At 36.9% G+C, this 26,124-nt stretch overlaps 4 protein-coding genes and 1 long non-coding RNA gene across 5 annotated transcripts; 2 read left to right on the top strand and 3 right to left on the bottom strand.

The window, feature by feature from the left end:
• Positions 1-687: 687 nt before the first annotated feature.
• LOC113280126 lies at positions 688-1,365 on the bottom strand. Its single transcript, XM_026528782.1, has one exon. The coding sequence runs from the start codon at positions 1,363-1,365 to the stop codon at positions 688-690; it is 678 nt and encodes a 225-aa protein (XP_026384567.1).
• A 4,994-nt stretch (positions 1,366-6,359) lies between these two features.
• On the top strand, positions 6,360-7,178 carry LOC113280125 (trichohyalin-like). The gene has a single exon (XM_026528781.1). The coding sequence runs from the start codon at positions 6,360-6,362 to the stop codon at positions 7,176-7,178; it is 819 nt and encodes a 272-aa protein (XP_026384566.1).
• A 12,001-nt stretch (positions 7,179-19,179) lies between these two features.
• Positions 19,180-20,045, top strand: LOC113278199. Its single transcript, XR_003325358.1, has 2 exons — positions 19,180-19,401; positions 19,645-20,045. It is a non-coding gene; the product is annotated as an uncharacterized LOC113278199 (long non-coding RNA).
• Positions 20,046-20,317: 272 nt separating this feature from the next.
• Positions 20,318-22,234, bottom strand: LOC113280124 (F-box protein CPR1-like). Its single transcript, XM_026528780.1, has 4 exons — positions 21,995-22,234; positions 21,180-21,911; positions 20,931-21,083; positions 20,318-20,383 (listed from the first exon to the last, which is right to left on the bottom strand). Exons 1-4 carry the CDS (start codon positions 22,232-22,234, stop codon positions 20,318-20,320), a joined length of 1,191 nt encoding a protein of 396 aa, XP_026384565.1.
• A 1,518-nt stretch (positions 22,235-23,752) lies between these two features.
• On the bottom strand, positions 23,753-25,803 carry LOC113283750 (phosphoglucan phosphatase LSF2, chloroplastic-like). Its single transcript, XM_026533100.1, has 5 exons — positions 25,432-25,803; positions 25,091-25,296; positions 24,826-24,996; positions 24,352-24,567; positions 23,753-24,032 (listed from the first exon to the last, which is right to left on the bottom strand). Exons 1-4 carry the CDS (start codon positions 25,715-25,717, stop codon positions 24,364-24,366), a joined length of 867 nt encoding a protein of 288 aa, XP_026388885.1. The 5' UTR covers positions 25,718-25,803; the 3' UTR covers positions 23,753-24,032; positions 24,352-24,363.
• Between the last annotated feature and the right edge of the window lie 321 nt (positions 25,804-26,124).

The following is a 26,124-nucleotide window of genomic DNA, read 5'->3' as shown; positions in this document are numbered from 1 at the left end:
GAGCATTAATGTGTTGTTGTAGGTGTTGATATGCCACTTGAGACTCGTGGAGCTTCCTCTGTAGTTCTGCATTGCTAGCAACCAGTTGGACATTATGTGATTCAAGTTCGGCATTACGTGCTTCAAGAACTGAGATTTTTCTATTCCTAAGAATCTAAAAATCAAAAACATAAACACACTTTAAGTTGCATCGGTAATTAATAAGAACAAAAACACACGAGACGATGCATCTTGTAAGATTAATACCTGAACCACTGCGTAAGCGCTATTTCCCGTTCTTCCTCCGACATAGGTACCAGAGTTTAATGAAACTAAGCTCTATGAATAATTCTCTGCCGACTGATATATCAACTTACATTTAATAGCGCTCCCATGCTTTGGGTCATATAAATATAGGTCACCAAACTCCCTGAAGAGAATAACACCATTCTTAAAAGACGATATAAACCTCAACAAACAGCAATGACAAGAAATGCTGCTCTTTCTGATCTCATGGATAGTGTTATAACGTTTATTCTTTATGATCTTATGGGTGATGGTATAACGTTTAGTCCATGATTTTGGATCTCCATAAACTTGCATTGTCCATATGTCAAAATCATCATTTTCATCTTCAACAAGTACATAAAGGCGTTCTTCCAATACTCCCACAACAAGAAGCTGTAAACATCCTAATGGTGGTTGAATTTATTTGAATTCCTCGTTCTTAATATCCAAAGAGACTATAGAATAACGGGTTTGGCCTATGGCAAGCAAATGAAGATCTCCTTTAAAAAGTATGCTAGATGTTTTGCCAGAAATGAAACCATAAGGTGTTAGAAAGCTTTTCCATGAATCTGATGCTAACGAATAGACATGAACTAAAGAGTTCATTTCATTTGTGTCATCTTCAAAGGGTGCAGCAATCAAGAACTTGTAATCATCAGTTGTGGGATCATAAAAAAAAGCATGTAGTCTGATTTCGTGGTGTCTATATCTCTTTGGTGCTTCAGATATTTTCTTGTATTCGCTCGTTGCTGGGTTCCAAAGACAAATGAATTGCTCCTGATCATCCTGATTGTCATGAAACCATAGGAAGACACAACCATTACAAGAACCAAATAAATCAACCGCAAGACCTGAATCTTTAAATGGATAATCCTTTTGAGCTACATAACCATCAATCTCTCTCAATGTTGATGATGAATCCTCACTCGATGTTGACAATGAATAACCCATTTCAACATTATCATTCTCATCTTCAATTTCAGGAAGCAATAATGATGCTAACAAGTCATAACCAATTGAGCATATTATATAAATGTCGTTCTTGTATGTACTAAACATGAGACAAGTAGAGTTTTGTCTATGGAAATCAAGATGCATTTGCATGAAATCATCTGAATTAGAAATTAGGTTTAACCAACTCTTGCATTATACATTTGCATGGTAATACAGATCTTGCTGGTAACCTTGAGATGATCGACTTCCAAATATCACCTGGAATCTTGCTGATTGACATTGCTTTTACCATCGACTTCAAAGACACCACTTGTTTGCTGTGTTTTCAGACTAGAAGAAATTCACCAGAAAATCTCTCACAAACTCCACAACCCAACAATTCTGAAACCTCTTAGAAACTCTTAATGCCTCAAACCATTCACTACCCTATCAATTTATGATCCGAAGATTCTCAACCGATACACACACAATTAGCCACAAAACAAAACTCAATTCAAAAAAACCTTGAAAAGTCATCTCCAGTAACCAAATAACATTACAAGCATTAAAACATTCAAATCAAGAAAACCCTTAAAGATAATAAGCCCTGACAAAGCTTAATAAAAAAAAAGATGGATTCCTAAGGCCAGCAATGCTGCAACAGCCAATTCAGAGGCTCATGAGACTAGTGCAGGGGGGACAGCAGAAGTGGTTACGAGGTCTATGCAACAAGACTTGGAGGTGGTGGCTCAATCAAAGGATATTTTGACTGCTGGTGTACAACATGATGGGGTCATAGAATTGGCAGCCAAACCTTCATCAGAAAACTGGACTGTTTATACTACAAAGAAGAAGAAATCTAGCGGAAAAGGCAGCAGAAAAGAAGAAATTAGAGAACAAGAGGGAAACAAGGAAGTTAGCGATGACAAAGTAACAATTGAATCTTGTGATGTTTCTAGTGAAGAGTCGGAGTATGAAACAGATAAAGAAGGTATGGCAGTTGAGAAGATGAGAACTCTGGAAGAAATACCTAGAAGAAGACCTATGACTAAGGAGCAAAAGGTTGACAAGCTTGTGAATGTTAGTTCTTTGTTAGGTGTTGGAGGAAAGAAAGCCGACACGGAAAATGTATTCAGTGGCATAGTAGAAAGGCAATACAAGCTAAACCATGAAAAAGAACTCGCTAAACTCAATTGGCCTGGGTTACAAACAATGATATGCTTGGTAGAGGGAAAAGAACCCCAGCTAGGAAGAAATGGACTGCGGCATTTGCTTGGATGTCTTTTATTTTAAGCTCTTTGGGGTTGGGAGAGAGAGTTGTATGCCTTTGTTAGGTGTTGTTAAGGCTTGTATGTTATAGCTTAGTTTCCTTTTGCGGCACTTGAACAGTGCTTTCTTCTTCTGTAATTCTTTTTTTTCTTGTTTCAATAAAATTTAACCTTTTAAGTCAAAAGAAAAAAAAAAAAAAAAAATCCAGTATCCTTGGATATATCTACTATTCATCTCTTCACGATAGTTGAAAAACCAAGAAGTAAAAGATGCCAAAAGAAATACCTATTGAGTGTAGGAATGGCTGATGTTTGCTTAAACCTTAAACTCCAAAGGTTGAAGTCTTGAATTGAAAAAACCCCCAGAAAATTCTAAACTGCACTGATGAACTTGTAAAAACGAGTGATGTTGAACGAGTACTTTCGATAACTCAAGCAGGTTGGAGATCCTCACTCACAAATGCCTACTACGATAGCGGGACAAACATTGAAATTTGTTTTACTTTTTTTTTTTCTCTTTCACCTTCTCCTTTCAAGTGCTTTTCAGCTTTTTCACTCCAGGGTAACACGAGTCCGTCGCCCACGTTGTTAGCCAATAGTTGTCTGCCACGATTCAGAAATGTAAAAAACGTCAAGACATTTGTGTTCACCTAAAAAGTAGCGGGTATGTTACGTTTAAGGATCATATTGATTCTGGTGTCTTCCGAGTAAATGAAGGTGAATCTGACTCTTCATCTGTACAAAATCCAAGTCGGACCACAATTGTTTGTAGAATTTTCTACACTCCCGTTGTCTGGAGAAGATGCATAACAAAGAGCTATTCGAGGTAGAGATGTTTCGTAGCATAATCAATTCTATCGACTAACAACACCAAATGAGGCAAATATATCCCACAGAGTTGGTTCATGATTTAATTTCAACTTCATCTTGAATCAAGATTAGTTTGGGCTTTTTTAATATTTTCGTACCGGCCCATTGGGCTCAGTATTCTAGAAGTAAGATACAACAGAAGAATACCATGGTTTTTTGAGGGGACCATGGTTTTATTAGGCCATCTTCCCTATAGTAATAAGGGGTGTCCTAAAATGTTGAAATGACTAACCTATCCTTAACCTAGTTTAATTTAAAACCAACCTAATAACCACCTATATATATATAACCACCTCCTCCCACCACCACCGCCCACCACCGCCGATTACCACCACCACCACTTCCGATTATCACCACCAGCACCCACCGATTACCACCACCACCATCACCGCCCACCACCGCCGATTACCACCACCACCACCTCCGATTATCACCACCACCAACCACCGATTACTACCACCACCACCACCGCATATTCAAGAAATGTAACAACATCAATGCAATCACAATTAAGTTCGGTTACATAATAATTTTATCGAGTATAAAAGACGCCAGCCGCAACCTGATGATTCTGCCATGGAACCACTCCGGAGGTATTTTCCAACAAACCCTTCGCTTTAATTTGATTTTGATTGCTTCAATCGAATAGATATCATCAAAATAGGGTTTTAATAGGAGTTACAGAGCCATGTTCGGTTAGGTCGATTTTCCAAAAAACCCTAGTTTACTAACCGAACTTCTTGAAAATGAAGAACACGAAGAACAGTTCGGTTCTATTGGATTTAAAACAAAGTCACCGAACTCTCTGTTCGGTTGTTTCGCAAAAAAATTTAAAATTCCAAATTAACCGAACTCCAACCTTAGAACCGAAAAAAAAAAACAAATGCAGTCTAACTGAACTGTGTTGTTGTGGCCACTATGTTGAGTTCCAAAATAACCGAACTTAGTCAATGGAGTTCGGTTTGTTCGCAAAAAAATTTAAAACTACAAAGTAACCGAACTTAGCTAATAGATGCTGGAACTTCACATTTTTCTTGTTTGTTAAGTTCGGTAACTTCACAATTTTATCGCAGAAACCGAACTCAGAGTTCGGTTGGTTAGCTGTTAGGTTCAAGTTTGCGAAAGAACCGAACTTTGTAAATTTATATACTCTTATATTACGTAAAGTTCGGTTAGATCAAAAGTGCATGCAGTCTGCGAACCAACCGAACTTTGTACACCAAAGTTCGGTTAGTTGAGAACCAACCGAACATAACGCTGTAACTCCTAGAAATTATTAGAGAGTTCGGTAACCTACGTGTTTGGAACAAGTAACCGAACTACACTTTCAGATGAGTTCGGTTACTTGTTCATCTCACGAGGCAACCGAACTACAGCTTCAGATGAGTTGGGTTACTTGTTTTTCATATAAAGTAACCGAACTGTTCAAAATCCAGTTCAAATCCGGATCATTTTGAAGATTAACAAATATTTTAGGAGAGGATGGAGATGAAGAATCAGATGAGTTTTCATCATTTGAATACTCAAACTTAGTGAATTGGATAAAAAAATATTTTCCATGTTTTTCTCCTTCATCATCTCTAACTCTACTCTCTCAATAATTCTACTCAACTAATAATAAACCCATCTTTTAATTTAATCTCACTAATTGTTTTTAACTAAATCATTCACTAATCATAACCTAAAATTAATTAAGAGGGTAGATTAGGTATTAAATAAATAACTAGATATGGGGTGACCTAAAATTACTTCTAATACCTTTACCCAAAATAAAACCATGGTCCCCCCAAAAAAACCATGGTCCCCAAAAAATCGTTCCAACAGAATAACAAGAACAAACTAAGAAGTATTCTACATATGAATAAGATCAACCAGATGTGTCATTTGTTTCAGCAGACTGACCCCTTGTTATACAAGAATACTTTCTAAAATATCCTTGATTCGATGTTTCTATACGGGGATGTAGGAGTGGAATATCACACATATCAATAAGTATGCGAAACAAGGATTATCTAATGTAAGCGAGGACTATCGCACATGGAAAAATTGCAGTGACATATTGGATAAAGTCAGCAGAATCACGAGAAACGTGTGATGTTCTATGCGAGGTATAGTCTGTGCGAAAATAAATGATTGTAAGTGAACGAATGTACCGCACAGTGATTCCGAAAATAGTGGATCTCTTAGCTGTCATCCACTATGAGGAATCACTATATAAAGGAAGGAAGTCATCACGAGGATAGAGATCTAGTAGTGAGTGTTAGACAAGCAACTAGGAGAGAGAAAGTTTATTTGGAGAGAAAGTAAAGTCATTGTAATCCTTTATTATTCATTATATCCAATTGTAAACCCTTGAAATTTAATAAAGAATTCATTATGATTACTTGAGTGCTTGTCTAGAATACTTTGGGGGTGTGGTTGTAGGTTTTCCTGCAACTACATTTTTGGTGCCAGAAACATCTTTGGGTGATAAATCCTGGTAGTAAATTCATAGAATCTTGGAAAACGTAAGATCTGGAAATTGAAGATGGCAAGACTTGGATCAACTATTAAACAGGGAACATCAACCATAAGGGGCAGTAAAATTGCTGAAAGAAGAAGAATTACAAATCTTGACCGACAAGAAGACATAATTGAAGAAAATCAAGGAAACGAAGATCCAGTTGGTTCTCAGCGTGAACAAGCGCATAACAATGATATTGATTATGATAGTGTAAGTGTTCATACTTCGCAAACAAGTTCGACTGAATAGGAAACACAGAAAACTGGTGAGACAAGAAGAATTGAGGGGAATGATGAGAATATGACAATTGCAGAGCTTAGAAAATATTGATTGCACAACGACAAAGAGAAGGTGAAGAACGTGCGAATCTGTTACGTCAGAATGATGACTTAAGAGAAGAGAATCTTAGATTGCAAGAACAGAGATCCAGAAGCACTACACGATCAAGATCGAGATCAAGCAAGAGTTCATCAAGAGAAAGTCGGTCTAATCAAGAAGATACTAGGCGAAGACAACACATGGAAGTTATTGAAGAAAACATGCAAGAAGATGATAATTCGCAGGACCAACAAAGGAGAAGGGATATAGTTCAAGATTTAGGAACTAATCGATATGAGCATCCGCGTGAAATTCTACGTCGCACACATAATGATTTTGCAAGAGAAGAAGAGGATTGGAGGCAAATGAAAATGCAAATGATACTACATGGAAGAGAAATGTTAAAAGAAGAGAATGAGCGTGAAAGGGAAGTTACAAATGCAAGGAATGAAAGAGACAAACAAAGAAGAAGGGAAGACATCGAAGAAAGAGAATTACAAGAAGCATTACGTCAAAATAATTATGACAATCGAGTAAGGCGGCGCGAACATCATCGCATGAATGATACAGAGCAAGGAAGAGTTTCACCACAAGAAATAGAAATGTCAAGACATCGACATGATGGAACAGGTGAAGAGGAAAGACATGATAAAACACAGATTGAAACACACACTGACAAGCGTTGGAGAAGGAGAGAAGAAGCTGAAGAATATGTGATACAAGAGGCAATACATCAGAATAATCATGAGAATAGACTAAGGCAAGCAAGATTAAAAAGACCTATGCCCGAAGATATATATCAGAGCTTCAGTGAAGACATTCTTAAAGAAATGGCGGAATTAAGAGAAATGATGACTGCGAAAAGAAATGGTGGAAAAAGGAAACTAGAGGAAGCAGTGGAGGAAGCTGGGAAAACTCCCTTTACAAAGAAAATTCAAAGGGAAATGATACCATCCAAGTGCAATTACCAGCTTTTACTAGCATATTTGATGGAAGCGCCTGTGCGATACAACATGTGAAAGCTTACACTCGGTCTTTATTGCAATGGGAACATAATGATGCTGTAATGTGTAAGTATTTTGCTGCGAGTCTGGCAGGGGAAGCTCTGAAATGGTTTGAAGGGCTACCAATAGAATCCATTGGGTCATTTCACCATTTACAAAACGTACTTTTAGGACAATATATCTGCAATAATATGTCAAGACCAGGGATTGAAACAATATTTGGACTTCACAGATGAACAACTGAGAGTTTGCGTCATCTGACAACATGCTGGAGAACCATGTGTAGTGAAATGGGAAGACGAGTGGATGAGAGACACCTTATTCTTTCATTTATCAATGCTCTTTTCGCTACAAATTTATTATACACACAAATCTTCAGGATAAAAGATACAATAACAATGTCAGAGTTACGCGAATTTCAAGAGGAGTACATAACACTTGAGGAGAAGCAAAGAGATATGGAATCGTACCCTGTTGTAGTACCTGATGCGAAAGGTGAAAATGCAAGCTTACTCCCAAGAATGACAAATGTTGTTGCGAGTACATCGCAGGGAAACCAAGGAAGGAATATTACAGAAATGGAACAAAAGCTGATAGCCATGGGTAGTGCAGATCAAGCAGAATTTGACAAGGATTACAGAGATAGGCAATTTCAAAATCAGGGAGGTAGTAATAAGATCCAAAGAATGAATAATCCACCAGAAAGTTCAGGAGGCCAGCAACTATATTATAATAAAAGACAAGGAAGTGGAAGGATAGTATGGGAACAAATAAACTTGACAAAATTGAATACTACGGTAGATAAAGTGTGGAAAGCTGTCATCCTAATGAAAGAAATCCCAGAGCCACATAATGTAGGGGATGAACCACCTCCAGGGAGGAGGAGTAGAGAATTTTTTGTATATCATTGCTTTCACGGACACACAACAAGTAATTGCAGAAATGTGAGGAAAATCATATTGAGGATGATTGAACAAGGAAAATTGGATCATTTCTTAGAACAGCAACCGTCGGTAGGAAATGTATATGCAAAGGAGAAAGGAAAGAATACATTTGTAATTGAAGTAGGTGCGAAAGCGAAGAATCTATATTGTAATTCAATTGTACATTCATTCAGGAACACCGAAGACTTTCATGACAATGTCTTAAGTAGGGTGTATGCGAGAGATGCTGATGGAAGATAAATTCTCAATCTTGCGAAAGTGTCACCATTGAAAGATTGGCAAAAACAAACAATCTCATTTGGTGCGGAAGAAACACCAGGAGGAGGGGAATCGCATGAATGTCCATTAGTAGTGAGATTAGGAATTAATCCGAAGCCAAAAGAAGATGATGATGAAGAGGATGAAGCAAACACTTGGGGAATAAATAAAATCTTAATAGATCCCGGAAGTTCTGTTGACATTATATTTTATCCTACATACAAAACCATGGGTGGCAGGGACGATGAATTGATTCCGTCAACATATAAAATTTATGGCTTTAATGGAACTGCGAACAAACCAAAAGGTGAAGTGACTATGAGGATTCTTCTTCAAAATATGCCAACAGAAATTGTATTATGTGTTGTGGATGTTGAATCGCCCTATAACGCTCTAATTGGAAGACCATGGCTGCATATTATCTTGGGCGTGGCCTCAACATTTCATCAGTGCATAAAGTTTTCTTTACCCCAGGGTGTTGGTATTATAAGAGGAGATACAATTGAAAGTATAAATTTTCAAGAAATTGACATAGACAAGTGTGAAGAAAGAGAGAGTAAGCGAAGAAATTGGAAAAAGCATGCTGTAGAAAGTCAAAGAGCTGAGAGGTTAATGGTGGACACAATATATAATGTTGGACAAACAGATAAGAAAAATGTTGAAGCAGTATTTTATATGGGTAACGATACTAAGCGAACCAGAAATATTATTTCTAAAGAAGCAGAAAGAATACAAAGGCAGAAGTTGTGTTTTCAAGACAACAAAGATGTGTGGGATGCTCATCGCACAGAGGAGGTTGAAAGGATTATGCGAAATAATATTCTGAAAAGCATCTGCGAGCTTAAGGAAATACAAAAAATGAAGGGGTAAATGAGTAATATGAGGAATGGATATGTCTAAGCTTTGGATAGCGTGAATTTTATTTCCAAAATTCTGTCTGACATCATCAACTCTTCTTAACCCTCTACTAATGATCCTTGAAAACTTCGCATTTGCTATACTTTAAGAAAACTTCAGTATGAATTGTATAAACTCAAAAATTGAAAATGGAATGATAAATTCTAGTTTCATGAAGTGATACCGTGTCAATAAGAGAAAAATTAGAATTTTTATAATAAGACCTTACCAAAAGGCACCAGAAATGATAATTTTTATCGAGATAGACTAGGAATCCAGATGTGGCGTGCAACCTAGTTCGCATACATGCAAGAGACAAAACAATAAGACCTATCACACGTCATAGTCGGAGAAACCTAGAAAGCATGACTCAAGGGAAAGCAACACCGACCCTGGAACTTGAGTCATTGAGATTTGGGGTGAGAACAAACGAAAATGCCCATCCGGGAGAGGTACCTTTAATTTTCAGTTTAAGATAATAATCTTAGATTGAGAGACTAAGGTGAGAAAGTCTCTCATAAGGAGTACAGAAACTCGATCAGGGCGCCAAAGTACACGGTTGAGTCAAGAGTGCCCTGGGCGTCTGGAGCGTACCTTGCCACTCTTGAAAAGTCCTGACTATGATGCACTCGGTCCAAAGATACCCCACTTAGGGTGCGGTCTCGTAACCATAAACCTCATCGGTGTTGGGATATGAGACTGCGAAATCAACTGATTGTTGGATTAACCAGAAGGGAAGAGCCATAACCTTAACCCGGTAGAGGTAAGCTTCCTTGAAGGATCAATCAGGGGGGAGATAAGGACGACACCCTCCATTAGGGAGCTTAATTGTATCAAAAGACGTAAATGTCATAAGGCTTGTTACTCAAGGGAGTATTAAGACTTATCATATTTATGCGAAAACACCTGAAGAGGAAATAATACAAGAAAAAGATAAGATGAGGTCAATGGGTCGATACACTACAGGGTAAAGAGCGTCTGCGATCTCATCACACAGAATTGAGGCAAGATAAGACCTTTACATAGGAAGGCAAAATAAAACCTTGTGATAAATATAAAATTTTATACTAATTTTGTTTTGCAGGGATTTACAAGGAAAAATGAATACTGCGAATGTATTCGCACCAAATGAATGAAGGACTATAAAATAGAATTAATCATGATAAGCCCATCAAGATGTGTCAATTAACAAAGGCAAGAATGGGAATGCAAAGGGAATGTTAATTGCCCCAGTTGATAGACTCATATACATGCGAAAGAATGATATTTTGGATGCGAATGTGAACAAAGGGAATTTATATTAAAGGAGTGAAAAATAATGCTCAAAGAGTGCATGATGTTAAGGTTACATGAAAATGTTCAGAAGGCAAAGAATTTACAACAAATGAAAGTGATTAATTTTCATCTTTCTTCATCTCGCTCAGCCTCAGAACCACTTATTTCTTCTTCAGATTCTTCATCTTCTCCCCCACTGTCTGAAATATCAGAAATATGTTCATTATCAGAGATTTCTGGAAATCTATACTTTGTAAGAGGGATGTTATTCTCAACGCAGACTTTCTTAACAGCAGCTTCGCGAGCACGGTTAACATCATTGCTATTGTTTGAAACCATGATGATGAAATTCTTGTTCAATTGCTGATATTTAGAGTTGCGAGCAGATAAATCTTTTTCTTCAGAAGCCAAGCGAGTTTCTAATTCTTCGATCTTCTGAGGATTATTCTTCTCTTCTTCAGAAGCTAAGCGAGTCTCTAATTCTTCAATCTTCTTAAGATAATTCTTCTCCTTATCTGCGAAATATGAATAAGCAGGTTAGGATATATATATATATATATATATAAATTATCTCCAAAGAAAAGACAAGTATTAAAAGAGCAATATTTGACCTTCATAATTGGAAACAATGTCTTTAACCAATGCGGAATGTTCATCTTGAAGACTCACATTAATAGCTAAATTCTCTCTTGCATCATTCAGAACCCTAGCATCCCAACTAAATTCGGCTTCGCTTTCTATGAGAAGCTGAGAGCGAATTAAATTTCTTTCTTCGACAAGGATGTTCTTTTCGCTCAAAGCTAAGTCACGTTCTTTTTGAACCTCAACAATGAATTCTTGGAATTTTTCTAGTGCTTTCGCACCCTTAAGAGCAATCTCATATTTCTCATCAATAAGCTCTTCTTTGTTTCCAAAACTTGAATTTGTTCTTGGCTCTCATGAAGACGATGTTTAAAATTATTAAATGTAGTCAATAAAGATCTATGGATTTTTCTAAGAGCAGCATATTTCAATCTTAGTTCCTCCAAACTCAAATTTTCAAATCCTTGGTTGGGATAATTATTAAAAGAAGAATTAAGGTGTTATAAAAGGGTTTCACCATCAGGAAGATTGGCAGCCTCATCCGAAAGGTTATACAGGCCTGCGAATATAACAAAATAAGAAATGCGAATTACCGCATAAAAATAGAAGAACAAGGGAAATAAAGGCTACATACCAATGAGTTCGTCATTTCTTTCTCGGACTCGCGAATCAAGTCAGAATTTGTTGAATTCTCAACTTTAAGTTTGGTATTTTCTTTCTCAAGTTTAGTAAGTCTCCTTTGATATTCTAAGGAGATTACATAAGATAAACGGGCTCCCTGCGAGAATCAAAGAAACTGTTACGATTAGGAATAAAGCAAGGCTACAGAAAAGGCAAAAAAGCAAAGTTGCAAATATTACCAAAGAGCTGATTGCGAATTGGATGTTCGAATTTATCGCAGAGGCAACTCCACGAAGAGATGAATCATCTAAAGTAGGAGCATCACATATTTTAGAGACCATTCTAAAATCTCGATTTAATTACTCATTATCAACAGCAGTCAGAAGATCTCCAACGAAAAGATTGGACAACTCTTTCAAAGAAGAATGAATTGATGAATTATCAGAAACAAGAGTATCATCCTCACTAGACTCCGAACTTGAGGAAGAATCATATCTTTTACGCTTCCTAGAAACTTCATCTATTGAAGACATCCTTTTTGATGAAGCTTTAGACGTAGGACTTTTAGGAATATTCTTGCCTTTAATTGAGATCTTATCACCTAAAGATTTCACCTACGCGAATAAGAAAGATAAGAAACAGAGGAAAAAATATTGTTAAAATCAAAAAGGGTGTTTCTTACTTCCTTATTCTGCGAAGCTGATGTATTGTGTGAAATCTTAGTCCTCTTAGCATCCTGCAAAAAATGGGATCATTATGCGAGATTGAGAACATTAGAAGGAAATTGGAAGGAAATTATGCGAGACTGAAAACATTTATGCGAAGCCCCATACCACTTTCTTTGACTCAGCTTCGGAAAGAAAAAACTTCCAAGGTTCGTAAGGAGAAAACTTCTAGGGAAGAGGAATATCAGAGCCATCCTCAGCTTTACCAGAAATATAAGGACCTTCTAGAATGGCAGGGAAATTAAGCCATCTTGAGTCATTAGATCTGCGAGCAGAACTGTTAGATTTGTCATTCCAATCAACATCTCGCATGATCTTACTATCTTCAGCAATACCGTCTTTTCTTCTTAACCGAACGGCCCATTTAGTCAAATTACTCTTCATAATTGCAACATAATAATTGTTGAAGAAGTTATCAAGAGTGTATTCGGTAGGATCGATAACCTTATCACGATGTGATTCTTTTCGCACTTCATAAATGTAAGAAGTCCCTAAACCAGCTGCGCGACGAGAATATTCATATGCTATTCTGATCGCATCACCACTTAGTTGGAATATTCCCCGTGCGAATCGAGCATCAGCAAGAATTTCATAGAATAGGGTTATTTATGGGTTAAACAAAGGAATTGGAAGAATGGAAAGTTGACCCAACGAAACAATAACTCGTTGATGGATCCATTGATCGGAATTGATCAAATGAAGATTGAGCTTGGATGAATAGTCAGACGATGGGGGAAGAGAAAGTGAGTAACCTCTCGGATGAAATTCATTCTTCAACCTGTTGAATTCTGTCTCCATCTTCTTGCCAGCAGGAGCCATTTTTAGAATGGGAATGGAAATGGGTAAAAAAGAAAAAAGTAAAAAGAAAATTGTTTGATGAAACAAATTTAGCTTTGATCAGAGAAAACAGTAGCAGAGAAGATGAAACAAGAAAATAGAAAGAAGAAAGAAGAAGACGAGAGAAGATATATAAGGAAAGATTAGTCTCATTTTTCGAGATTTCATTAATGCGAGGAATGAATGGATAAAAACAGGCGGTTAAAAGGACGTGTCACATAATAATTGGTTAAAAATGCACACGTAATTAAGAAAAACTGGAATTCCGGAGGAATGTCGGCAAAATAGAATGCGAAAAGGTATACACATGCGATATTATAGGATGGAAATTTCTCATATCGCTCACTTCACATTGCAAGCGAAATGAGAAGAGGCAAAATGTAGGAATGGGATATCGCACATATCAATAAGTATGCGAAACAAGGATTATCTAATGTAAGCGAGGACTATCGCACATGGCAAAATTGCAGTGACATATTGGATGATGTCAGCAGAATCACGAGAAAAGTGTGACGTTCTATGCGAGGCATAGTCTGTGCGAGAATGAATGATTGTAAGTGAACGAGTGTATCGCACAGTGATTGCGAAAATAGTGGATCTCTTAGTTGTCATCCACTATGAGGAATCACTATATAAAGGAAGGAAGTCGTCACGAGGAGAGAGATCTAGTAGTGAGTGTTAGACAAGAAACTAGGAGAGAGAAAGTTTATTTGGAGAGAAGTAAAGTCATTGTAATCCTTTATTATTCATTGTATCCAATTGTAAACCCTTGAAAGTTAATAAAGAATTCATTATGATTACTTGAGTGCTTGTCTAGAATACTTTGGGGTGTGGTTGTACGTTTTCCTGCAACTACAGGGGATATGGTAAACAAAAGTTGTGATACATTGCGCAGAAAACAAAGTAGAAACTGAAACGTCGTGCGTCCTGGAGGCGCAATAGCTTTGGATTTGAAGCGGCGTGCATGTAAAGATCGATCTTGAAATAACTCTCTCTCCTAAGGTAGCTATATCCTCAAAAGCATGTTCTGGAAGGTGTTCAAAGTTTTGTCAGCTGAAAGGAGGGATAAAAAAAATGAATTGCAAAAATTGAATTGTGTCTGCTGGGATTTGATCCCAGATCTCCAGTGCCAAAATGTGGAACTATCAAAAGGGGGATACAAATTTCTACGATGTTTGGTATCCCTTTGATAAACCATGGCGACCAGTTTCTTACTGAAGTTTTCTTTTGTAAGATTTGTGACTGGTAATTTCTAAAGGTGTACGGTGGAAAACCCGAAATCCGTTCATTTTTCAGGCTACAAGACAGTCATCCCACACCCCCATACTCTGGAGAAGATGCATAACAAAGAGCTATTCGAGGTAGTGGCATTTCATCATGTGAAAACTACAGGGAGACCCATTTTTCCAATTTCTTCAACTCTGAAACCCACGCCCGGAAATCTAAAGGCGCGCAACCATTTTCTAGGAAAAAATTATTCCCGGACCCAAAATTATTGAAATTAAATTTAATCGTGAGATTTTATATGTTCATCGTGCTCTTCTTCTTCTCTCTTTCCCCTCGATCTCTTTCATAAAATACGAAATTACTTCATTGAAAAACAAGTTTTAGCTGTAGATCTATGATTATCAAACCTTGTTTTACAAACCCATTTAAGGATTTTCTCTGAAAAACAGAAACATGGTGGCTTTAGCCTAATTTGGGTTACCCTTTTTGGATGAAGATGAAGAACAAAGAATCGCTACCAGCAAGGTACTTTTGGAGCTAATATCAAAGATGACATCCTTATTCTTCTGCCTCTACCATCAAATTTAGTATGTCTATCTTTATTTGAACTTCTTTGTGGTGCTAATTATTTCTTTAAACTTCCTTGCTGCTGATCATCTTTCTGATCTCCTGCTACTACTATATTGAAATCTTTAACTTCTGATGCTGCTTTATGATTATGGGTTTCTTCCATTTCAACAATCTGGGTCTGTTTTGATCTTGATTTTGAATGTGGGTTTATGTTTATTCCTCCTCCTCCTTCTCTAGGTTCCATTCATTCAAAGTACTTCAGAAACAACTGGTCTTTTTCTTTCTGTTTTTTTTATCAAAGTCTGAAACAAAGAAAAAAAAGGACTAAACTTTCATGGGTATTCATTGTTTTTGGCAAAAAATACTTGATTTCAAAAAGAAGAACTGAATATAAAGAGTTGAGATCAAGCACGTCAGGTCCACTAGGATTAAACAAATGAGTGGGATGTGATGCTGTACACAGAGGCTAAAGAAATGGTGGACGATGTTTACTAGAAATTGAGAGACAAATACTGGGGTCCGTTGCTGGTGTTGGTCTGTTTAGTGTCTGCAGATCATGGTTAAATACAGGCTCGAGCTCTGCAGGTTGTGGTGATATGCAATAGCCGATAGAAGGTGCCCTTAGCCGCGCTGCATAATCCGTTAGGAGATTTGGTTAGTGCTGTGGAAGATTTGGTCAATGCTAAACAACAAGAACATAACCAGCTGCAGCTGCTTGACCGCACCGTTTCCTTGCTAGTTTGTTGTGCGTTTGTGGGATGAGTACAAGGGTTGTTTGCAACGGATGTGGCGTTAATTATAAACCAGTAGGGTGAGCTAACTTGGGTACCAATTTTTTTCAGCATCGGATAGAGTTTTTTATGACTGCATAACATGTCAAGATCATATTTTGTTTTTAGTCTGTTTGGTGTTGTTTTAAGTTGTTATGCAGCTATGAAAATGGATGCATAACCTGTTATGCATCTACAAAATTTGTTGCATAACTTGTTATGCAGTCCAGAAAACGGTTGTATAACACGTTATGCATCAACTTTTTCATCACTATTGAAACCAATAAAAACAAAGACTGCACAACTTGTCATGCACCTACAATAATATCTGCATAACATGTTATGCAGTCGTGAAAATTGATGCATAACCTGTTATGCATCCGAAAATATGGCTGCATAATGCATTATGCATCGAGAAATTTGTTGCACAATCTTTTATGCATCGAGAAAATAGATGCATAACCTGTTATGCATCCGAAAATATGTTTGCATAATGCATTATGCATCAATTTTTTATGTACGCACTAAAATCAACTAAAACAATGGATACATAACTTGTTATAGATGCATAACTTTGTTATGCAGATGCATAATTTGTTATGCAGTTGAGAAAATGGTTGCATAATTCGTTATGCGTCTGCAGAATGTGTTATGCATCTTTTTTGGTGGCTGCATAATGGTTATGTAGTCAGTTTTCGAAATTTTGCCTAAAATGATGATCATCTCCGATTTTTTCGTGAAAAACAAAAATTTAATATTGTTGTTTGTACTCGTTGCGTTGCTCTCTTAAAAAGATTTCCAACGATATGAAATTTGAAAAATTCCAAGGCGCGGATTTTTAGATATGTTATATCCAAGTTGCGTTGCCAATTATACCCCTAAAAAATTAGGCCGCATAACGAGTTATGCCTAAAAAATAGTATGCATAACGAGTTATGTATTAATTCTTAATAATTTTGGATAATTTTGAGTGTCAGAGAAATAATTATGGGTGTCACGGTATACAAAATTAATTGTGGGCCTGAAAATGAGAATATTTGTTTTTTGGGTCTCCCCCTAATTTCCCCTTTCATCATATCATAATCAAATTCAACATAATCCCACAGAGTTGGTTTATGTGTGGGTTTGAACTTTGAAGGCATAGTTGGCCAATTAAGCAGAAACTGGCCCATTGGGCTCAGTATGCAGAAGTAAGAGACAACAGAAAAACAAGAACAAACTAAGAAACATATGAAGAAGAAGAAACATTTGTTTCAGCAGACTGATCCCTTGTTATAAAATATCCGATGTTTTTATATAGGGTATGGTAAACAAAGTAGAAACTGAAGTGTCGTGCGTCTTGGAGGCGCAGTAGCTTTGGATCTCAAGTAGAGCTCGGACTCGATTCTTGAAATAACTCTCTGCCAAGGTGCTATATCCTCAAAAGAAGGTTCTCAAATTCCCTCAGACGTGCAACCAGCTCATCCTACAAAAGTTTCAAGGTATATCAATCAATGAACCATATACATTCACAAAGGTATTTATAAAGATCGTCATGCTCTATTGAATTTCCAACGCTGTTTGTAAGTCGTAACAGTAAATGCTTCTCTTTCTCATTGAGACTGTATAAACCTCACTAATCTGAACATCTCCAGCCACCACTAGTATATTTCTAAGAGTCATTGATCAAATTTTAGAGGAGAAGTTAAAACAACAAATGCATAAGTTGTTCGATAGGTTTTCTTCACCAACTTTAGCTAGGTACCCGTTTTAAACTTGTACACAACGAGGAGAAGTTAAAACAACAAACGAAAGTTTTTTGATTGTTACCTTCTTTCCTTTCACCATCAAACCTCTTTCCTTTAGAAGGGCACGCAGCCTGTTTACAGTCATTGTTTGGTAAGAATCCGTGGAAATGGAGCGAGTTTTAGATACCTCTACAATGAGAAAAACGGATTATTTCGATGTAAACATCCAGACCTATAACCATACACCAGAGGAAGTCATGGTGTCATACTACTAGTTCGTCTCTAAGTGTGTGTTTGTGACATTCCATAATCACCCCATCATATTCACTAATCTATAAAGATAGAAAGTTAGTAACCATCAACTCACTGAATTGCATTTACAAAAGACAGAAAAGAACATGATCATTCATCTATTAATCTATAAAGAAAGAAAGCTCGTAGACAAGATAACTAATGTATTTACAGAAGTCAGATCTCAACAAGCAATACTGCAAGAGAGTGAAGAGACAATGAAAAATATTGATAGAACTACTATATAGTAGCAGTAAAAGATAAAGACTGTCTGGCAATGATACCTCTACACTCTACGGATCTAAACTAGCTAACAGAAAATATAAATGAAATTGAAAACGAAACAGATTTCTTCAATCTACCTGCATATAGATACTAACCCTTCCTACTTTAAGGATAAGTTATGATTTGGGACACATATAGTTCAGTCCATTTCACAGCAAAGGATACTTCCTACCAGCTCCTAACTTATGGCTATACAAAAGCATCATAACTGCGGGGTTCAAAATTCCATTTGCCAACAATGCATGAGAAGCACTCCTAGTATATTTTAGCAAGTTCTCAACGTATATATCATCATAGAAGGACCAATACAACAGTTTGGTATAAAACTGAGTCTATCTGGAATAGTCCACCAAGAACCATCGACCACGGGAAAAAAAATGAAGCAATAAATGACCATAAAATGAAGCAACAACGGTTTAGTATTATATAACTGAGTCTTCAGCTGATTTCGTAATTATTTCTATACCATTCCAAGAAATATGAACATCCTAAAAACAATTATGTCTAGACCCCTTGAACTTTAACCAATTCATACCTGTTATTTGGTAAGGCTCCAGAGCACCACCAACCGCTAATGGAACACGTTTAGCCTGCTCTTTCTCAACTCCCTGCTGCACAGTGAGACTCTCATCTTCGAAATTTGAGCTTTCTGACAGACTTGATAACATGGCTGCACCAGCTTTCAAGGCCTTTCTCTATAAACATAGTGTAGGTATAAATGTTGGAACATGTAATTTGTAATAGTCTAAAATGTTCCAAAGAAGTATAGAAAATTGTCGAACACAGGCACTCTAGAATGTGCTACAGTTGGCTAACAGAATGTTCTAGAGAATGTGAGGTCAGTCAAAGTCCTCGTTGTAGAAAGGTTGTTAGCAGATAGAGTATTCTAGAGAGGGTCTTATACTAGAATATTAGAGAGAGTTCTAGACAGTCTGTAGTCGGTTTGTATTGCCTATAAATAGGCAGATCCTACACCAATTGTAAGCAAGTAATATTCAATTCAATAGAAGATAAAGTTCAAATTTACAAAGTCCTTGCTTCCACCTTCACCATTAGAGTTCCTGGAGCTCTATACGAGCACACCTGTGCTCGTATATCTCCGAAAATATAGTTCAACGTCAAGATTATAAGAATTTCTAACATGGTATCAGAGCGAGTTCGATCCAAATGGGCGCTAAAGTTTCCGCTACAAGCTGAAGGTGATAATTCCACACAATAGATGACGCAAGGTACGTCTCAGCTATCCAAGTTCACTACTTATTTTACAACCCCCAATAAAATCTAGTTATCACCCAATTCTAAGTTTAGAAAAATATGAAAAGAACATAGCAGCTCGTGAAGTTGAAGTAGTTCCTAGAAATGATAAGTCTCCATATAACATAAAATACAAGTAAGAAATGTATAAGTTTCACCTCCTTCCATTAAAGAAAAATAAATAACAAAAATAAGAAGAGAAGTTTCCATCCTCGCAGGAGATGCACCAAAGAGTGCATTTCTAAAGAAAATTTGAGGGAAGAGCATCAAAGAAATGCCTCCTCAAATAACAGAGATGGCAAAAGTGAGAGTCATCCTGTAAAAATATTCTACTCATAAAGTTGAGTGGGCGGAACCTCTGAACCTACGATGGTCAAGTTTTGTGAAAGGCGAGGAATATCAACAGAAGGCAAAGCCTCTGAATTTAAGACTGTCAAGTTCGATCTAAACCATGAAGGAGAAGGAGATAATTGACACAAGACAGAGGCTCTGAATCTACAAGGAACAGGCTGCGAAAATGCCAGGTCAACAAAGAAGATCTAAAACAGGATATGGAGACACTACGAAGGCGAGCTGGTTTCAATGTGACGACAAGTCCGAAATGAATACACTACGAGCATGGGAAGGCAACGACGAGCATAAGCAGCTAAGAGCGAGTCAAGATTGGGTGAGATCAAAATCAAAGACCAATACAAATTAAGAGGAGGTGTTGGAACATGTAATTTGTAATAGTCTAGAATGTTCCAAAGAAGTATAGAAAATTGTCGAACACAAGCACTCTAGAATGTGCTACAGTTGGCTAACAGAATGTTCTAGAGAATGTGAGGTCAGTCAAAGTCCTCGTTATAGAAAGGTTGTTAGCAGATAGAGTATTTTAGAGAGGGTCTTATACTAGAATACTAGAGAGAGTTCTAGACAGTCTGTAGTCGGTTTGTATTGCCTATAAATAGGCAGATCCTACACCAATTGTAAGCAAGTAAGATTCAATTCAATAGAAGATAAAGTTCAAATTTACAAAGTCTTTGCTTCCACCTTCACCACTAGAGTTCCTGGAGCTCTATACGAGCAACACCACTATGCTCGTATATCTCCGAAAATACAGTTCAACGTCAAAATTATAAGAATTTCTAACAATAAAATAGTTATCTACAAAATTTTATTTTTTTACCAATTTTCCCCAGAAAACCAACACAATTATGCATTCAACATTAAAGTCAATGGTGATATTCTTTGTATCCTATCATGACTGCAGCTTGGATGCCAACATTCCTTTTACCACAAAATGGTGATTAAAGTCAAAATCACATAGCAATTAAGAAAACACAGAATTTCTTTTACCACAAAATGAAACCAACAAGCCAAACAAAAACTTGGATCCCAACATTCATTTTTTTCATGCTTCGATTAGCATAATCAGCTGTTATTTCTTAGCCTGAGAGTCTGAGACACTAGCCTCTATTTGTAGAAATTCACACAAGTAAAGATGATGAAAGGTAACACAAACCTGAGCATTCACATGTTGTTCTAGGTTTTGATATGCTACTTGAGACTCGTGGAGCTTCCTGTGTAGTTCAGCGTTACTAGCAACCAGTTGCCCATCACGTGTTTCAAGTTCAGCATTACGTGCTTCAAGAACCGAGTTTTTCTTCCTAACAATCTTACAATCACAAATATATTACGCACTATAAGTTACATTGATAATTAGTAAGAATAACAGAGTTATACGAGACAATGCATCTTGTAAATTTAATACCTGAAGCTCCACGTAAGCACTATTTACCGTTCTTCCTTTGACATTATTTACAGTTGTTCCTTGGACATAGGTACCAGAGTTTAATGAAACTAAGCTTTCTGAATAATTCTCTACTGAAATGTGGCTCAGTCTCCGTTCAATAGCAGTCCCATGGTTTGGGTCATATAAAACTAGGTTACTCGAATCCATGAATAGAATAATACCGTTTTTAAAGGACCACATAAACCTCAGAAAAGAGTATTGAAGGGAAAGTCTACTTGTTATTATCTCATGGGTGATGGAATAATGTTTATTCCATGATTTTGGATCTCCATAAACTTGCATTGCCCATATATCAATAGCATCGTTTTCATCTTCGACAAGTACACAAAGGCATTTTTCCAATACCCCCACAAGAATAAGTTTTAAACATTCTGATGGTGGTTGAATTTCTTTGAATTTCTCATTCCCAACATCCAAAGAGACTATGCAATGCTTGGATTGGCAAAAGGCTAACCAATGAAGATCTCCATTAAACAGTACCCCAGACTTTTGATAGGATAAAATGAAAATATAAGGTACTAGAAAGCTCTTCCATGAATCTGATACTAACGAATACACATGGACTAAACTTGTTTCTTTTTCAGAGGATACAGCAATCATGAACTTGTAATCATCAGCCATAGGATCATAGACAAAAGCATATTGTTTGACGACGCTGTAACTGTATCTTTGTGGCACTTCGGGTATTCTCTGGTTGCTGGGTTCCAAAGACAAAAAAATTGTTCTTGAAACCGTAGGCATAGACAACCATTACAAGAACCAAATAAATCAACCATAAGACCTAATTCTTTGAACGGATAATCCATTTGAGCTGCATAACCATCAATCCCACTCAGTTTTGACGATAAATTGTCTTCTTCAACAGCATTATCATTCTCATCTTCAATTTCAGGCAGTAATAATGATTCTAACGTATCATAACCAATTGAGCGTATTCGAGTATTCTTCCCTTGTTCACCAACACCAACAAGCATTGGACAAGTAGAGTTTTGTCTACGGAAATCAAGATGCATTTGCACGAAATCATCTGAATTAGAAATTAGGTTTAACCTGTTGCGTCTGTAACAATAAAACACTCAAGAAAGATGTTAGAAAGATGTAAGAATAAAAGGATTAATTTCTGGAAAATAAATAGACACTCGATTGGACTGCAAACAGAGGACAGAGTCACGTGTTCAACACGCTGTCCTTAACACGATATTTGACCGGTACGCCTCAAGAATGAGTGATGCCTATACCCTGTGGTCAAGTTCGTATCCAGGATAAAACTGCCCGTTGCAAGCACTGTTAGCATTACAGTACTTGCCCACTCTTACGACCTCAACAACAATTGCGCAAATAGTGAAAATGAGCTAGTGCCCTTAGTGACCAATAGATCCTAAGTTCCAATCCCACCAGGACCAAAAACCAAACTATTTTATAAACTCATTTTCTCTAACATAACCAACTCTTGCATACACATTTGCATGCTAATACAGATCTTACTGGTAACCTTGAGATGATTGACTTGCAAATATCACCTGGAATCCTGCTGATTGACATTGCTTCTGTATAATCTCCTTCAACACTTTAGAAATTCTCTAAAATCTCTCAAAAATTCTTAGCTAAACAAAACCAAAGAATTCCCAAACCTCTTAGAAACTCTTAATGCCTCAAACCATTCACTACCCAATCAATTTCATGTTTCTGATTTGAAGATTCTCAACCAATATACGAATACAGAACAACATTTGGTCACAAAACTCAAATCAAACCTTATCTCCGATTGTAACGAACTAACTTTACAAGCATTCAAATCAAGAAAACCCCAAAATCAAATTTGGTATAATAAGCCCTAAAAAAGCTTAATCAATTAGAAACAGTATGCTATTCAACATCTCTACCATTCATCTTCGTAATAGCTGAAAAACCCAGAAGTAAAAAGAAGTACCTATTGAGTTTAGAAATGGCTGATGTTGAAATGTAATTGCTTAATCTCCAAACGTTGAAGTCTTGAATCTTGAGCAGCAGAATTGAAAACCCCAAACCCCCAATTTGAAATGACCCAATCTGACGAATATTTGTTTGTTGCTCCAAATGTTGGAAGAAATGCATGCAGAATGTAACGTGAGAAACTTCTTTGACAAACATTATTACACCCCTTTTACACCACGGTAATTTTCAGTATTCCTATCCGTTATGGTAAAAGAAATGGTAACTTTGACGGTCATCGGTGAAACTCCATCCGTCCCAAAAACCGAAAGTATCACTTTTCCTGGGACTTTTCCTGGGGCGGAGGTCCAATGGCCTGTTTTAGTTCCAAACACACCAAATGAGTCTCAAGATTTTTGGCATCCTTGAAGATGTAGTTCTAATTTTCTAGGCTTGGGATGCCATAAATCACAACTCCCAAAGATGAGATTTGCCATGGGATTTTTCTCAGTTTATTAAGAATTGTTGTTTCAATGATCAGCTTTGATTTGATTCAGAATCGGGATAGTTTGGGCCGTTGTAATACACTAATTTATGTAATATGCACAAGTAACACATAATAGAAAAACAAGAAACGTATGAAGAAGATGAAACAAATATGCTATCATTGTTTCTGCAGAACTGCAATCAATACTAAACTGTAGCTCCTTTATTAGACAATTACAGAGTACAGTCGATTGAAATCGGTGTTTTTAAATATATAGAGTATGGTAAACAAAGGTGCAATAGATTACTGTGGAGTGCAATACAAGCACACTAGCTCTGAAATGGGCGCACGTCTTGGAGGCGCAGCAGCTTTGAATCATTCCTTACGTTGAAGTTAGCAGAGCATATGTTTCCCTGCCAGTACCCGTAAAAAAGCCAGTTGATATATCTTTCATAATAAATAAAATGGAATACGGGCAATTCAGATATCAAAGTTTGAATAAACTGCGGTCATGATTCTTTCCATATTTCTAACCGAAAGATCTTAGCATGTTATAGGCCAAGAGAAGAAGAACAGCAAGCATGATAAATCAAAATATTGGCTTTGACCTGGCCAAGTAACAAGAAGGAAACTGCACTTGCTGACTTACAGGACTAATGTTTTTCATTCAGTTGAAAAGAATTCACCAAAATTCACACATTTGAGGAAACAAGCATGAAACATATAACACACCTGCATTTTCTTTCATGTGCCACGTAGAGCACGGACTCGATCTTGAATTAGCTTTCTCTCCCAAGGTGCTATGTCCTCAAAAGCATGTTCTGGAAGGTTCTCAAATGGTTCTTTCCACGGATCGTTCTTAGCAAGATCATATGTAGCTGCACGTATTGCTTTCTTGTTTGGTCCACAAGGCCTCACTGAAGTAAGCGTCTCATAAGCTGTATTCAGCTGATGCAGGACACCAAACATAATAAGAATGCTTGAAGTTCGAGATTCTTAAGCACATGTTTAGCAAAGCAGTAACAATCTCAGAAGAGCTAGTTATACAAGAAAGTTTGGGGTATGTACAGCTCGACCCATATTAAAGCTCTAACTTGATTTTCAGATGAAGCATTGCAAGGAACAAGCATAACAATATGCTAGGCTGCTTCAATGAAACAAATGCAGTATACAAAACAGGACAAGTGAGGCTAATTAAAGACTTACATTCATATCGCAAAACCAGAACATATAAGCAATTGCAACAGCAGGTGCCCTTCCCAATCCAGCAGTACAATGCACATAAACTCTTCCTTTTCCTTCTTCAACAGCCCATTCTAATGACGAAACAGCTTTAGGTAATCCACTTCTTAAAGAATCCCCATCGAAATCTTTCGCCTAAAATCCAATTCCCAATCCCAAAATCCAATCAGATAACATACATTACAGACTCCCAGGTTAAACTTAAAAGGGGAAAACAAAATTCACTTACAGGTCTTCTCATGTGGCGAATACCGATTTCTTTACATCTATCAACATTCAATTGCAAATCAATTCCCCAAAACTGAACATCTTTGTCTTGTTGCAAATTCAAAATGTAAGCAACACTCATCTCCTCTCTCAAATGATTTATATCCTCAGGCTTCTGTGGTTGAGATCCCACAATCAAATTATCAAGTATAAGTTTATAGTTCATTCCTACACCACACATTTCCACAAATCAAAGAAACCCACACAACTAAAATGTCTAAAATCCTCAAACATTCTCAAAATTTCTACCTAAACATACATAGAAAAATTGAAATAAACAAATGGGGTTTGTTAATTGCTTACCAAGATCATGGTGATACTCATAAGGGTTTCTCATCATCTTCTTCATAGCTGTATTATACTCATCCATTTTTCCACCACCACTGCTACTAGTACTGCTGCTGCTGTTCATGGTGTTTCTCCCTTCAGTCTCACCTTTTGATTTTGAAACTTGACATGAGATTTTCTTGTAATTTCTAGAAGAAGATGGTGATAAAAACTTCAAATTAGTTGCACATTTCTTATTGTTTTGAAGTGGAGAAGATGTAGAAAGCAAACTGTTAGTTGCAGTTACAAAAACAGCTTCCATTTTCCACCACCACCACTACAGTCACTTACTCACACAGATTTGGCATTGAAATCTGTTTTACAATTTTTTTTTCTTTTTCTTTCTCATTTCAAGTACTTTCAGCTTTTTCACTCCTTTTTCCAAAGTGGCACGTGTCAACCGCCCACGATATCAGCCAATAGTTGTTTGCCACAATTTGGACAAAGTAATATTCTATTAAGAAATGCGATGTGGTTGTGTTCACTTACAAACAAGTGGGTGAATGTTACGTTTATTAATTGCTTTTGACATCTAGTGTCGTTGAGAGTTAACCCCTCTGTTGAGTTGGGTCTGTTTCAGAATTTGAGTCTGACTTGGCATCTGAATCAGTCGAAGTCAGATTATAATTTTTCTTACTTTTTGACTTGGGGATATTTGATTTGAGTCAG

Source organism: Papaver somniferum, chromosome 5 (genome assembly GCF_003573695.1).
Source record: "Papaver somniferum cultivar HN1 chromosome 5, ASM357369v1, whole genome shotgun sequence".
Classification (NCBI taxonomy): domain Eukaryota; kingdom Viridiplantae; phylum Streptophyta; class Magnoliopsida; order Ranunculales; family Papaveraceae; genus Papaver; species Papaver somniferum.
Note: the sequence above shows the minus strand (reverse complement) of the source record. Positions and strands in the feature narration are given on the sequence as shown.